Here is a 12,450-nt window from a genome sequence, read left to right as displayed (position 1 = left end):
CTGTAGGGGGCACAGGGCTCCTGCTCCTGTGCCCACACCATTGGCATAAGGCACCCAGCTAGAGGGGTGGCTGATGTATGCCATGGCAGTGTAGGTGATGGGCATGGCACACAGGGATGTGTGTCATGTCGACTTTGTTTTTGTCTTGCACCCAAACACTCAGCTTGCCAAGGCTCTGTGTGTGTGTGTGTGTGTGTATGTGTATGTGTATATGTGTGTGTGTGTGTGTGTGTGTGTGTGTGTGTGAGCGTGTGTGTGTGTGTGTGTGTGTGTAAGTAAGGGTGTGTGTGTAAGGGTACAGGGCCTCTAAGGTTGGCACAAGGAGGACTGCAGCCCTTAGAGGCCTTTCCTGGTCACAAGGCACTGGGTACCTAGGGTACCATTTACCAGGGGCTGACATGTGGCCAGGGTTTGCCAATTTGGGTTTGGTTTGTTTTAGGGAAGGAACATAGGCCCTGGGCACCTGATTGGCAGGAGTCCAGGGCACACTCAGTCAAAGTACATTCAGCAAAAAGTGGGGCATACCATGCAAGAAAGATGGCACTTTCTCACATGGAGTTACTACATGTACCCTAATTTGAAGAGGGTTCAGGCATTGTAGGAGCAGGCTTGCCTTTACCAGACGTCTCCCTCTCTGATGTTGAGGACAGTTTGAAACTGTTTGATATCATACTATCTTCTATTCATCTGATTCCAAACAATAGATTACACATCAGAAATGGTTTAACAAACTGTGATTTAAAACTCTGGAAAAATGAGAGGATCTAGTTGCTGTAACAGACAGGGTCAGCGAAGAGATCAACTGAGGCAACTGCAGGTACATATTGAAAAGGGAAGTGTTCTTTCCAAAGTCACCTTAAAAAAGACCGAGCACATATTGGTTAGGGGTCTCACATTAGCCAGCAGAAGATTTGGGACTGTGAGCTACACAAGAGGTGCCGTGGACTATAACAAACTATCTCTCGGACTTTAAAAGACTTCCACAGGCAGATTCAGAGCAGTAGAGTCTAGACTGGCACAGTCCATCTGCAAGTGGGCAGTCACAAGAAATGTACATCTGGTTGTAAACCACATTCCAGGGATCGACAGTTTACACTCAGATGAGTTAAGCATAGGGACAAACACATCGCACAAATGAGAAATGAAGCAGAACATCGTAAACTTAATATTTCATCAGTGGCATTCAGAGTGACAAACCAGGTGGGAGTTGGTGGACACATGGAGATGTACAGATGTTCTAGATGGGGAATATTCTCACTTTTCACACTTACACAAACTGCACGTTGGGTTGGATACCTTCCTGTGTTCTCCTAACACACATGCCCTAGTACAGGGGGGGTTAGAGGGGGGGGGGAAATACCTGGCCCACACAATTTCTGACCACAATCCAGTCCTGATATGAATAAAATGGGGGTCAAGACATCAGTCCATCCCACCTGGTGACTAAAGTTGGAGGTGTTGGAGGACCAGGTCTTCCTCGAGGACACTAGAGGTTACATAACCCACTACTTTTCTGAAAACGCAGACACCACAAAATCCAGACTGATAGAATGGGACGCCTTTAAGGCAGTAATTTGGGGCCGGAGAATGGCGACGTCCATTGGAATGTGCTGCACGTCAGTAGCTGACGTGGAAAGTGCAGACCAGGAGCTATGTGAAATAGAGAAACAAAGCCCAGGGCGCCCGGAGATCCAAAAGGTAACTTAAGACCGTTGGAATAAAAAAAATGAACGACAGCCTGGAAGCAGAATATGTTAGTAAAACATAAATTCATGTATTTAACTGGATAGCGAATCAAGCACTTGTTGACCCTACTGATCATACGGTAAATAACCATAAAAATGAATGATGGTTTACAAAGCAAACAACTTGCATTTACCTAACAATGGGAGGTATCCAGTAGTTATTACACATTATACTCTCTCATTAAATAGGAGAAAACCTAGTCTGTTTGCTAAAGTGACGACGTTTCGACCTTATAGGTTAGTTACAAAGCCATCATTGGGACAGCCTTTAGGGGCATTTAAATATTTGTGCCCGTTCGAGAGGATCAATCAATCAATCGAGTCAATATGAAGTATGGGCAGACTATGAGAAGACTTGAATTTTCAACATAGGCTGGAATTGTGCTAAGTTACAAAACTAAGCAAAAACCAAAGGAAATGATGGACGGAGTGTTGAACATTGCAAGCACTCACCCCCAGTCAACTGATCTGGATTTAATCCATCACCGTTCTTTAGCCCACTCTGCCACCCCAGTTCAGACATGGCCATATGCAAATCAGTCTGACCCTGTGCCTCATGGGAACAGTCCAGCCCTAACTGCCAAACCATGTCTTCCCTGGACCGGAAACAAGCTTCCTAGGACCGGTTTCTGGCATTTCAGCCGTCTTCAGCCAGGCTTGCTTGAATCCAGTGGCAAAGTGAGCAAGGGACTCACGTCTGAGCATACCCTGCCAACTTATGGCGAACAAAGCAAAAACCAAAGGAAATGATGGACGGAGTGTTGAACATTGCAAGCACTCACCCCCAGTCAACTGATCTGGGTTTAATCCATCACCGTTCTTTAGCCCACTCTGCCACCACAGTTCAGACATGGCCATATGCAAATCAGTCTGACCCTGTGCCTCATGGGAACAGTCCAGCCCGAACTGCCAAACCAGGTCTTCCCTGGACCGGAAACAAGCTTCCTAGGACCGGTTTCTGGCATTTCAGGCTGGGTTCAAACTGGAATGGCATGGTGAGCAAAAATACGATGGATTTAGGCCCAGATCTCTGTACTGGGGTGAATGTATGACATTGTTCAGCATTCTGTCCATCAATTGTTGCTTTTGCATTTGTCACCCCGAGTGGAATGGGTATTTTCAGACGCGAGTCCCATGCTCTCCATGCCACTGGAATCAAGCTATCCTGACTGAAGAGGGGTGAAACCCCGAAACCGGTCCTAGGATGCTTGTTTCCAGTCCAGGGAGGACCTGGCTTGGCAGTTCGGGCTGGACTGTTCCCATGAGGCACAGGGTCAAGACTGATTTGCATATGGCTGGGTTCAAACTGGAATGGCATGGTGAGCAAAAAAACGATGGATTTAGGCCCAAATCTCTGTACTGGGGTGAATGTATGACATTGTTCTGCATTCTGTCCATCAATTGTTGTTTTTGCATTTGTCACCCCGAGTGGGACGGGTATGCTCAGACGTGAGTCCTGTGCTCTCCATGCCACTGGAATCAAGCTATCCTGGCTGAAGAGGGGTAAAACCCCGAAACCGGTCCTAGGATGCTTGTTTCCAGTCCAGGGAGGACCTGGCTTGGCAGTTTGGGCTGGACTGTTCCCATGAGGCACAGGGTCAAGACTGATTTGCATATGGCTGGGTTCAAACTGGAATGGCATGGTGAGCAAAAAAACGATGGATTTAGGCCCAGATCTCTGTACTGGGGTGAATGTATGACATTGTTCTGCATTCTGTCCATCAATTGTTGTTTTTGAAAGTTACAGAACTAGGCTTGAAAATCACCCAGAACACAAAGATGACTATCTACAGTTCAGAGCAGTTGAAAGACCACCAGTTCGAATCTTCACTGTCCGTGGCAGACATTCCCTTTTTTAATTTTCAAATGTCTTAACTGTGTGATCACTAGGAGCACTTAGTACCTATTCAACCATCCTACTAATTACATTTATTTTTGTTTGAGTCATTAAAATATTCTGCTTCCAGGCTGCTCATGCATTATTTGACCTTTATTGTCTTAAGTTATCAATGGGTAAATGAATGTACGTATTGACTTGTCGCGCTAAAGGCGTCCTTCTAAGTACTGAATCCTTATGGCAGTTGTTCCTAAACGTTTGACTTCTGTGGACCTTCCCGTAATCATTCCTGGTACCCAGGGACCCCCATCTGAATAATTATTGGAAGCCAGGGACCTTGTCCTGTGCATTTTTGATTCTTTGAACCCCAAAACAATACAGAAAAATAGAGAAGCAATGATCAAGCAAACATTTTCATTTAATTCACAAGCCGATATCAAAATTGCATCTGTTTGACCCACTTGCACTGCTACCATGACTTCATGTGAGGACGCTAACTTAGTTTTTTGCCTCCAATTTCAAATCAAATTCCCTAACATTTCCAGAATGTTTGAACCTTTTCAGCTGTACATTTTACTTCTTTATTTATTTTTACTTCATTAATTTTCTATGCCATCTCGGACCCCCTGAATAGGCTTTGCAGACACCTAGGGGCCACAGACCACAGGTTAAGAACCACTGTCTTATGGTATGTATGATTGTTTTGTTATGCAAAACCTTAAAAATCCAGCAGCTTCTGAATGCAAGTGGGTGACCCATTTGCAAATTGGAAGGGGCCTTAAGGGACCCCTTCTCCTTTACAAATGGTTAAAAAAACAATTAGACATAAGCAGTGGACCACAGAACCACTGCCTACAAGTTAAAAAAAATTGTTTGAAAACTTTAGGGAAAACGAGCTGCATAAAAAAAAAAACCTTCATTTAAAAGCAATCAGACATGGTAGTATGCTGGCCTCAGCAAACCATTATTGTTATGATGACATTAGATCATAGGTAGTGGAATTTGCAGCCTGTCTCATGATTTATACATTAGATAGTTCGGAAACTGACCCACTACGAGTCGGATTTTTAAGAACCAGTTAATTAGCCTGTTAGTACAATGGTCAGTCCTTTTCAAATCTTTACAGGTCACAAAAATTAGTTGCAAATTGCTTTCATATAGTAGTACGTGTATCTGAGTTACTGATAAATGTTTAAAACAATTAGTCCATAGTAATTTACTCTTTTTATATATGTATTACAAACATGGAAGCCCAGCCACAAGCCACAAAGTGATGGCGCACATGGGAACAAGGAAAAGGGGCTTCCGAGGACCACCCAGGCATCCACCTAGAGTCTATTATTAATTCCACCTGCCTGCAGAAGATCTCTTCCCCCTCTGAAGTGCAGAACGGTAGCATCCTTCAAAGTGATAGGTAGACTGGCAACTTCAAACAGCTGGTCTGCCTTTCAGTAATGTGCCGTCCCATGATGGGCACAAGTTTGCGGATGTGCTGGGGTAGAGCATTAAATGTGATAGAGCATTCTGATGTGGTCTGTGCAAAGTGCAGACAGTTTAAGGTGCACCGTGGCACAGACTAGGGCAGTCTGCTCCATTTATAATATGCTACCCTGTCATTAAAAACAGAAGCTACAAAAGGACCCTCCTAAGAGACCTGAACCGAAGCTGTGAACAGAATGGTTTGCATTTTATAATGTTTCAGTTGAGAACAAATGCAAATAAAGCAAATTCTTCGTGTTAACTGGATTTCAGGCATACACCTTGACCCAAATGATGTTTTACTGTATTTTACTAAAATGGAATCAACTTATTGCTCCTCGTCAATAATACAGAAAACGTTGAAAGTACCATCAGATAATGTTGGTCTGGCAGCAACTACAAATTCAAAAATCACATTGAACTGAGTGAGGCAGTTCTAAATTACAAATGTGCCCAGCAGTCAGTGTTATTCAGGTTGGCTTCTTTATCAAACGTATACCGCGCCTAGTGCATTATGTGGCCGCCTTTTAGTATCTATTGATATTATAGTATATACTTTATGGTGATATGGTTTAGAAGCTCTGGGGTTAGTGTGCTACCATTTCCACACTTGCCACTGGCTATCTAATGTGGAGTAATTTGATGTTGCTTTAATCCTCACAGTTATCTCAAGTGAAATACTGTACCACCCTACCTCTTGCTTGCACTTCTCTTAGCTGATTTCAGGCACTAACAGTCTTAATCGTTTTTCGTTTTACTGTTGTCATCTATTCCACTAGATATACTTGACTTTTGCTATTGTGACCTATATTTCATACCTTCTTCTACAGGGTGTATGTCTCTTTTTCCAAGTCTCCCGTTATTAAGCTTTATTGAGAGTATCACAAAATGAAACATTCACTTACTATTTTTCTTGTACATTTTCTGATGAGAATCTTGTTTTGTTTTAGGGCCGTCTGTTCTCTTACCCGGATACTCACAGACATCGGTTGGGGGCAAATTATCTCCAGATACCTGTAAACTGCCCTTATAAAACTAGGGTGGCCAACTACCAGAGAGATGGGCCCATGTGCATGTTTGACAACCAAGGTAATGCAAGAGCAGTGTGAAATGTAGTTTATTTCAGCATAATATTTGCGACTGAGAATATCATTGTCTGGCATAATGACTGACTACTGTATTTGGGTTTATGTGTGCGTATATAGTGATGTTAAAATTTAATTTGGAATATTTAACACTTATACTTTATTGTGTTTCATCCTGAGTTCACCCTTCTTTGATTTCAGTTATTTACATTTCGAACAATGTTAAAAAGTGTAGTTGCCAATAGAACTAGCTCTGTTGTACTTTGGTTTGTTGTTAAGCCAGGATGGCGGTGAGATCACAACGTCCTTTCTGGTTATTAGGCATGATGTAACAGCCAGCCTACTACAGGTAGCGTGTCAACAGAGCATTTAAAAAGGTACAATCATCTGGAATGTTTTGCATAATTTAGCAAAGGTTTAACAATCTGGCTTTAAGACTCCACCCAACCAACAATTATTCATAATAAAATGACTTGGGCAGTAGCCAGTCTATTGACCACAGTCAAGGAGTTTACAGATGATAAGTTGAGCACAATTTGTAGAATAATTTTAAATCAAAACGCTTCAGATCGCACACAATTACACAAGTCTGTTTTATATAGGTGTGACCAGATAGCGAGGCTGTATTGAGATCTCCGAAATGATATTGCTACTGTGGAATTATGATTCTTCATATGGCTGCTAATCCATAGTTCTGAAGTTAATCAATGTGCAGCCATTATTCTAACAATAGTAAAGCTAGTTACTCTGTTTATGACTCGAAGTTCTGAAAGGTGGTTATTTGTTGTCCAGAGTTGATTTTAGATCAGACAATACTGCGAAATGACAGAGGTCACCACAGGCGGGGGCTGCAAGATTGCTCTTGACAACAGCCTACTGACATAGGGTGGAGTCAAAATATCATTTTGACATAAAAAGCTAAATTTCTGATGCTGATCCCGATATGTAGTCCTATTTCTGCCCTTTGTCACGGTCTACATCTAGGTATGCAGTCTGAGGTAGTAGCAGTAACATTATTTGTAATGCCTCCAAAGTGGGTGCCTTTTGTATAGACACCCAGGCTGATGTGTACCTTGTTATACAGGCCAGCCACAGTGAGGTCATGTGTTATTTGAGTTTAATCTGTCAGGTTGGAATTAAGTGTAAAGTTACATGCGGTGTGTCAAAGACTACTTCTTTTTCAAGTTCACATGGTGCCCCTTTTATACACAGCGTGTTTATGTGGCCTACGTAGCTTACTTTGAGATCTAGTTTCATAATCTCACTGTTCCTCCTCGTGCTAATCATAGATTGCACTGTATGTTGTCTCGATCTTCTGTCTCCACATTGAGCAATTGAGTAATAGCCAGTTATTGATACCATGAATATAGAGATGCTTGTTTTGTTGTTTGCTTTCTTACTATATGTGCTGTAGCACCACCTCATTTTTGTGAGCTGCTACTTAAGTGCCTCACACAATTGCCCTCATTTTTTCTGTATTTTGCTGGGCTGATTATACTGAAGGTTAAGTGCTGAAACGGCACAGCGCACACAGATACAGCAGAATGCTGCCCAAGAGCAGGTTCTAAGGATTCACTCATTGCATCATAAAAAGGATTTAAGCTAAGCCATCCACTGAATTGAACACCATTAACTTGTTTATTTCTTGAAAAATCATACAACTATGACCACATCTTTTTTATGAATGACATTTTTTTGACAGTTACTTGTGAATTATTGATTTAGAATTAAATACATTACAAATTGGTGCACAGATAACAGTTCATTGAAAGTGCTGATGGTGCAGTCCTATTTGGTTGCGCTAAGAAAATATGTGAGCATGGTGTACATACAACTACTGTGAAATCTGACCTGAACCAGCTGTTAAAGCAAATGGTTTTAAATGACCCATTGGATTGTAATCCGTTTTGTCAAGATTCAGTTTGGTGTTGTAGTTGTCAGTGTTTCCACTTAATTCGGAAGCATCCATAGATCTCTTCAAACTAAGAAAAATTGTCAGCTAACAACCTTTATTTCAGTGCTGGGTTCGCTCTACGGTTCAGATGTTGTAGAAATGGTGTTCGAGTGATCGCCAATCGCCAAAGGTCACTCGCTTTATTAATGAGCTAATGTTATAAACTAGGAGACGTTGGCCAGACAGTCAAAAATGATCCCATTCAAATGTTAAGACTAATGTCACCTTTAGCTTAATTCACCTGATTGTGGTCTCTTGATTGCAAGACACAACCTCATTTCTGTCCTGCATCATAGTAATGGCCACCAAACTGACTCTTGAGAGAACTGTCAATGAGGCCATTACTATTTTTTTAATGTAATTTGCTCAGACAAGAAATGATTTACCATCTTTGTATGTACTCCATCAACATAAATTTTCTTATCTCATGCACTCTCTCATATGTGATCTCACTGAATTTGTTTCAGTACTTTCTTATTCAGGCACAATAAATAAGATACGAATTTGTTTGAGAAGACCAGATCCTTTCGGCGCACGTAGTCCAGTTACAAGCCCACTGTGTTTGTGTTTGGATATGATCAGGGACTACTTTAACTTATGCACCAGGAGCATTCTCCTGCAGCCTTAATTGCTTTACTTCAGTAGCGGCCCAGCTAGTTCCCTTGCAAGGGTACCCTTCCACCCTATATCGATGCTGCTAATGAAATATCCAGATTGTCCAGGAACAAATGCACTGGCTGTCTCTAATTACACAAGAGGTTTTCCATCTTTTTTTTGTTTTTAGATGATCTTTATTAAGGTTTCGTAGAGAGGTTTTCCATTTTATTTCTTTTTTCTGTATACAGAGAGTATTGAAATGCTAGATGGAACTAAAATAGGTCTCTGCAAGTCCTACAAAAGCATCGAATTTGGGCACAGTATTGTTATCTCTGTACTTTGAAAGAACTTGATAGACTAACTACTTTGAGAAGTACAATTATCAGATTTCCTTTAAGGCTAATATATTGAAAGTAGTAAACTAATACTAGGCTAATGCTCACTTGTAACTGAGTTGAAAATTGGACATCAAGTACGAACGATTAACTTGTGAGCCTTGTGTGTGTTTCACCACTGCCACCAGTACATCCATTTTTACTTTTTTACTTTCATGCAATTTTGTTTGGTTTCCTAAAAATTAATTAGGTTATGGTTAGTTTACAACTTTCAACACATTGTTTTGATTACAAAGAGTAGTTCTGTTTTTAGCTTGGTACCATAGCCAAGTATCAGTACGTCGCACAGTATCATCTTGTGCTGCCAAGATTGTAGCCTCACCATTTTGTTTCAGTTGTCCTTTTCGTAACCACTCAAGTGTCGCCTTGAAATTCACAAAAGCATCTTCAAGGCGGTTTTTGTATTATCACCGAAATTGTGCTACCTCCTATTGTTTTGGTCCATCCAATTTTCTAGATTTCTTTCCTTAATTTCGAGCTAATTCTAGTTCATAACTTTCTTCTAGTTAAATGGAAATGGCATTTGACTAGTATTCCTCATTACAGAGTGTCTTATCTACCCGTAGCTGTTTTGATATTGTGAAATCTGTCCATTTGAAACATGGTGGTTGGTCTGTACTTGCATTTAGTTTCTAGAATTCTCACTCTTAAGATATTCATAGCTAGGCTAATAAATCAGTCTGTAGGTAGCTGTTGGATCGGGAGGGGGGTGAGGAGGAGGGGAGTTTCCATCTTTGGTCTTCAAAGGCCGCAGCCATTCCAGATTTTCGGCATTGTCAGATGGCATAAATTTATAAGTAGTGAATGGAGAGTTGTTTCCGTAGTAAAAACTATGGTGACTACTAATTTAAAGTGCACTTTTATATTACTAAAAAAAATATGAATTGTGACTTTTAGATAATGTTTGTTTTGCTTGGGTGAGGGCCCAGCTGCTGTGTTGTCTTCATAAAAATAAAAATCACAAACATAACAAGTACTGCCAAAATATCAACAGCCAACTCCCACCAGACATCAGAACAAATGGCTCTTTGTACAAGGGGAGGGGATGTGGTCTGTCGGCTAGACTGCTGACTTTGGTGCCGGAAACCAGGGTTCGAGCAACATCCTGTGATTCTGGGCAAATTACTTAATCTCCCCGCGCCTGAATGTGTAATGTTAATACGGTGCTCGTGTAAAGCGCTCCAATACCTTCGGTTCGAGTTCGCGCTATATAAATATGCAACAAAAAAAAATTAGGGCAATCACAGCCTAGCAGTTATAAGCACCTTTACCTTTAGTACTGTTATCATTGGAGCCCCTGTGAAGCATGGCTTAGATCACCATATAACTGTGAGTGCCTGGAAGGGCTCAGAGGACGAGGAGTACAACTAGCACCTCTTTGAGAGATGTGTGAACCACATCTGAAGCAGCTGAGCAAATCCCTTCTATGAGCCTTGCATGGTGAAGATCTTGCTCGGAGCGAAACCACCTGCCAAAAAATGTATATATTTGTTAGAAGCATTTTCCATGCCTATGGCTCCGGTCAAGTCTCCAGTGTACCAAGTCCCAAGAAACTGATTAAACCCATGAAAGTCGTCATTCAAGCACCCTCCCCTGCATGTAAAATGTTTTAAACATATTTTATTCCCGGATTATACAATGTGGAACTAAGTATATAGATTAGTCTTCTGTCTTGACTAAATTTAATTGTCTGTGCAAAGTGCAGAACATCTGTGCTCTGTTCTTCAAGATGCTCTTGAACTGAGAGGAACCACTGCAAATACAGTAAATCGTATTGAAAAAGAAAGAAAACACCAAGATTGGCTTATCCAAAAACCAGAGCCCAAAACAAACTTGCTTAAGGGATTGAGTACTAGTAAGAAATTAAAAGCTTTCTTATCTCATGGCGAAACTACAGAGATAACATTAATTATGATTTATCATGTGTTGCCGAAATCTTTTGGACACTTTTGAATGCACGCACTAGGATAAAGGATGCACAGGAGAGTAAGAGTCTGATGATTCATGCGATAGGTGTGATTTTTACCACGACTAACTGTTGTGTTTAATTTGTAAAAAGTTAAGTGCCAGGCTCCTTCTCAGGAGGCCACTGGAGCTTGCACACCCATTGCCCGACAGTGCTGCCAACAGTACCAGTACAATGAGTAACTATCTCACTCCAACAAGAGCGACAATTCAGGCTATTCCAGGCCACTCAATACTAGGAGAATAGTAAAGATCTCATTTTAATGTATATTGAAATATTAGGCACTGTTTTTTGTGCTCATCTCAAAAGTAGGCAAACCGTGCCACCACGTGGTGGACTGTCATAAGTGCAGGTTTTGAGAATTTAGTGCTGATGCCGAGCACCGGAAGCCACCTGCTCAAAATAAGTACTGCCTAGCTCATGTATTTGAACCACGGGCTCCGTACTAAGAGCAAAGTATAAATCATGTCAGATGGCATGCTGACATCTTGGGTGATCTGCAGGTCATCAGTTTGACCTAAACGCTGCTTATTTCGTTGTGACATGAGTCAAAGATAGATTCAGGACTGAAGAAAGCTGTTGCCACTGTGCTGTGTTTTGGATAGCCTTAGGACAAAGTAGTGGCAAACGCAGTAGAGCAGGCGAAAAATACTGCATAACCCTCGTTTTCCCCTCATGAGCTAGCAGCACAGTCACAATTTTCACGCTGAGATCAATGGCCCTATTTACCTTTTGAGTTTTTTGCAGGTGGTTATTGACAATATAGTGCAATTCCACGGACCTGCACTCAGGGGGAATCCCCACTGTCTTTATTTTTAAAGTTTCTGGATTCGTGCAGTAAGCAGAGTTGCACATGCTACCACAATATGTTTAGCCCGCAAAAATAGATTTATGCAGAATTGCGCAGTGCCTATGGAAGTTAATGAACTGCATCTTTTGGAAGTAGTAAACAAAAAACGTGGCTGCTTCACAAATGTGTTTTAACCAGGCTGGCTAGAGGGCACCTCTAAAAGAGTCTATTTGAGTAGAGGAAAAGACAAAATCGGCCCATGCTCACGTACTTATCAATACTGGTGCGAGCAGACTTGAACTGCTCCAGTTGGGTAACTGTCTACAGGCAGAAAGACCTAGAGCATCTTGCAAGCGCTCAGTTGGGGCAGACTATCAATAACAAACCGATTTGTTCAGTCCAGGCTAATCAGAAACTTGAAAATGTGTAGCAGGGTTTTGTCTCTAATGCTCCACGTATTGTTGATCGCTGACGTGTTCAGTAGGCACATCAGATGCTGGCAAGTTTCAGCTGGAACTCTCTTGAAATGAAATGAAATGAAATGAAAAAGAATTTCTAAAGCGCATGGCTGCCCTTGAGCGTCCCAGCGCTACGTGTACACA

At 41.6% G+C, this 12,450-nt stretch overlaps 1 protein-coding gene across 1 annotated transcript in view; it reads left to right on the top strand.

The window, feature by feature from the left end:
- LOC146859794 (catalase) overlaps positions 1-12,450 on the top strand; it is a 408,907-nt gene that overhangs the window by 298,708 nt on the left and 97,749 nt on the right. The window contains exon 9 of the mRNA XM_085643517.1: positions 6,012-6,150. Coding sequence (XP_085499643.1) covers positions 6,012-6,150 — 139 coding nt within the window. The remainder of the gene's footprint in view (positions 1-6,011; positions 6,151-12,450) is intronic.

This window comes from Triturus cristatus, chromosome 3_1, assembly GCF_964204655.1.
Source record: "Triturus cristatus chromosome 3_1, aTriCri1.1, whole genome shotgun sequence".
NCBI classification, from domain to species: domain Eukaryota; kingdom Metazoa; phylum Chordata; class Amphibia; order Caudata; family Salamandridae; genus Triturus; species Triturus cristatus.
The sequence above is the reverse complement of the archived record's forward strand: the minus strand, read 5'-3'. Positions and strand labels throughout refer to the sequence as shown.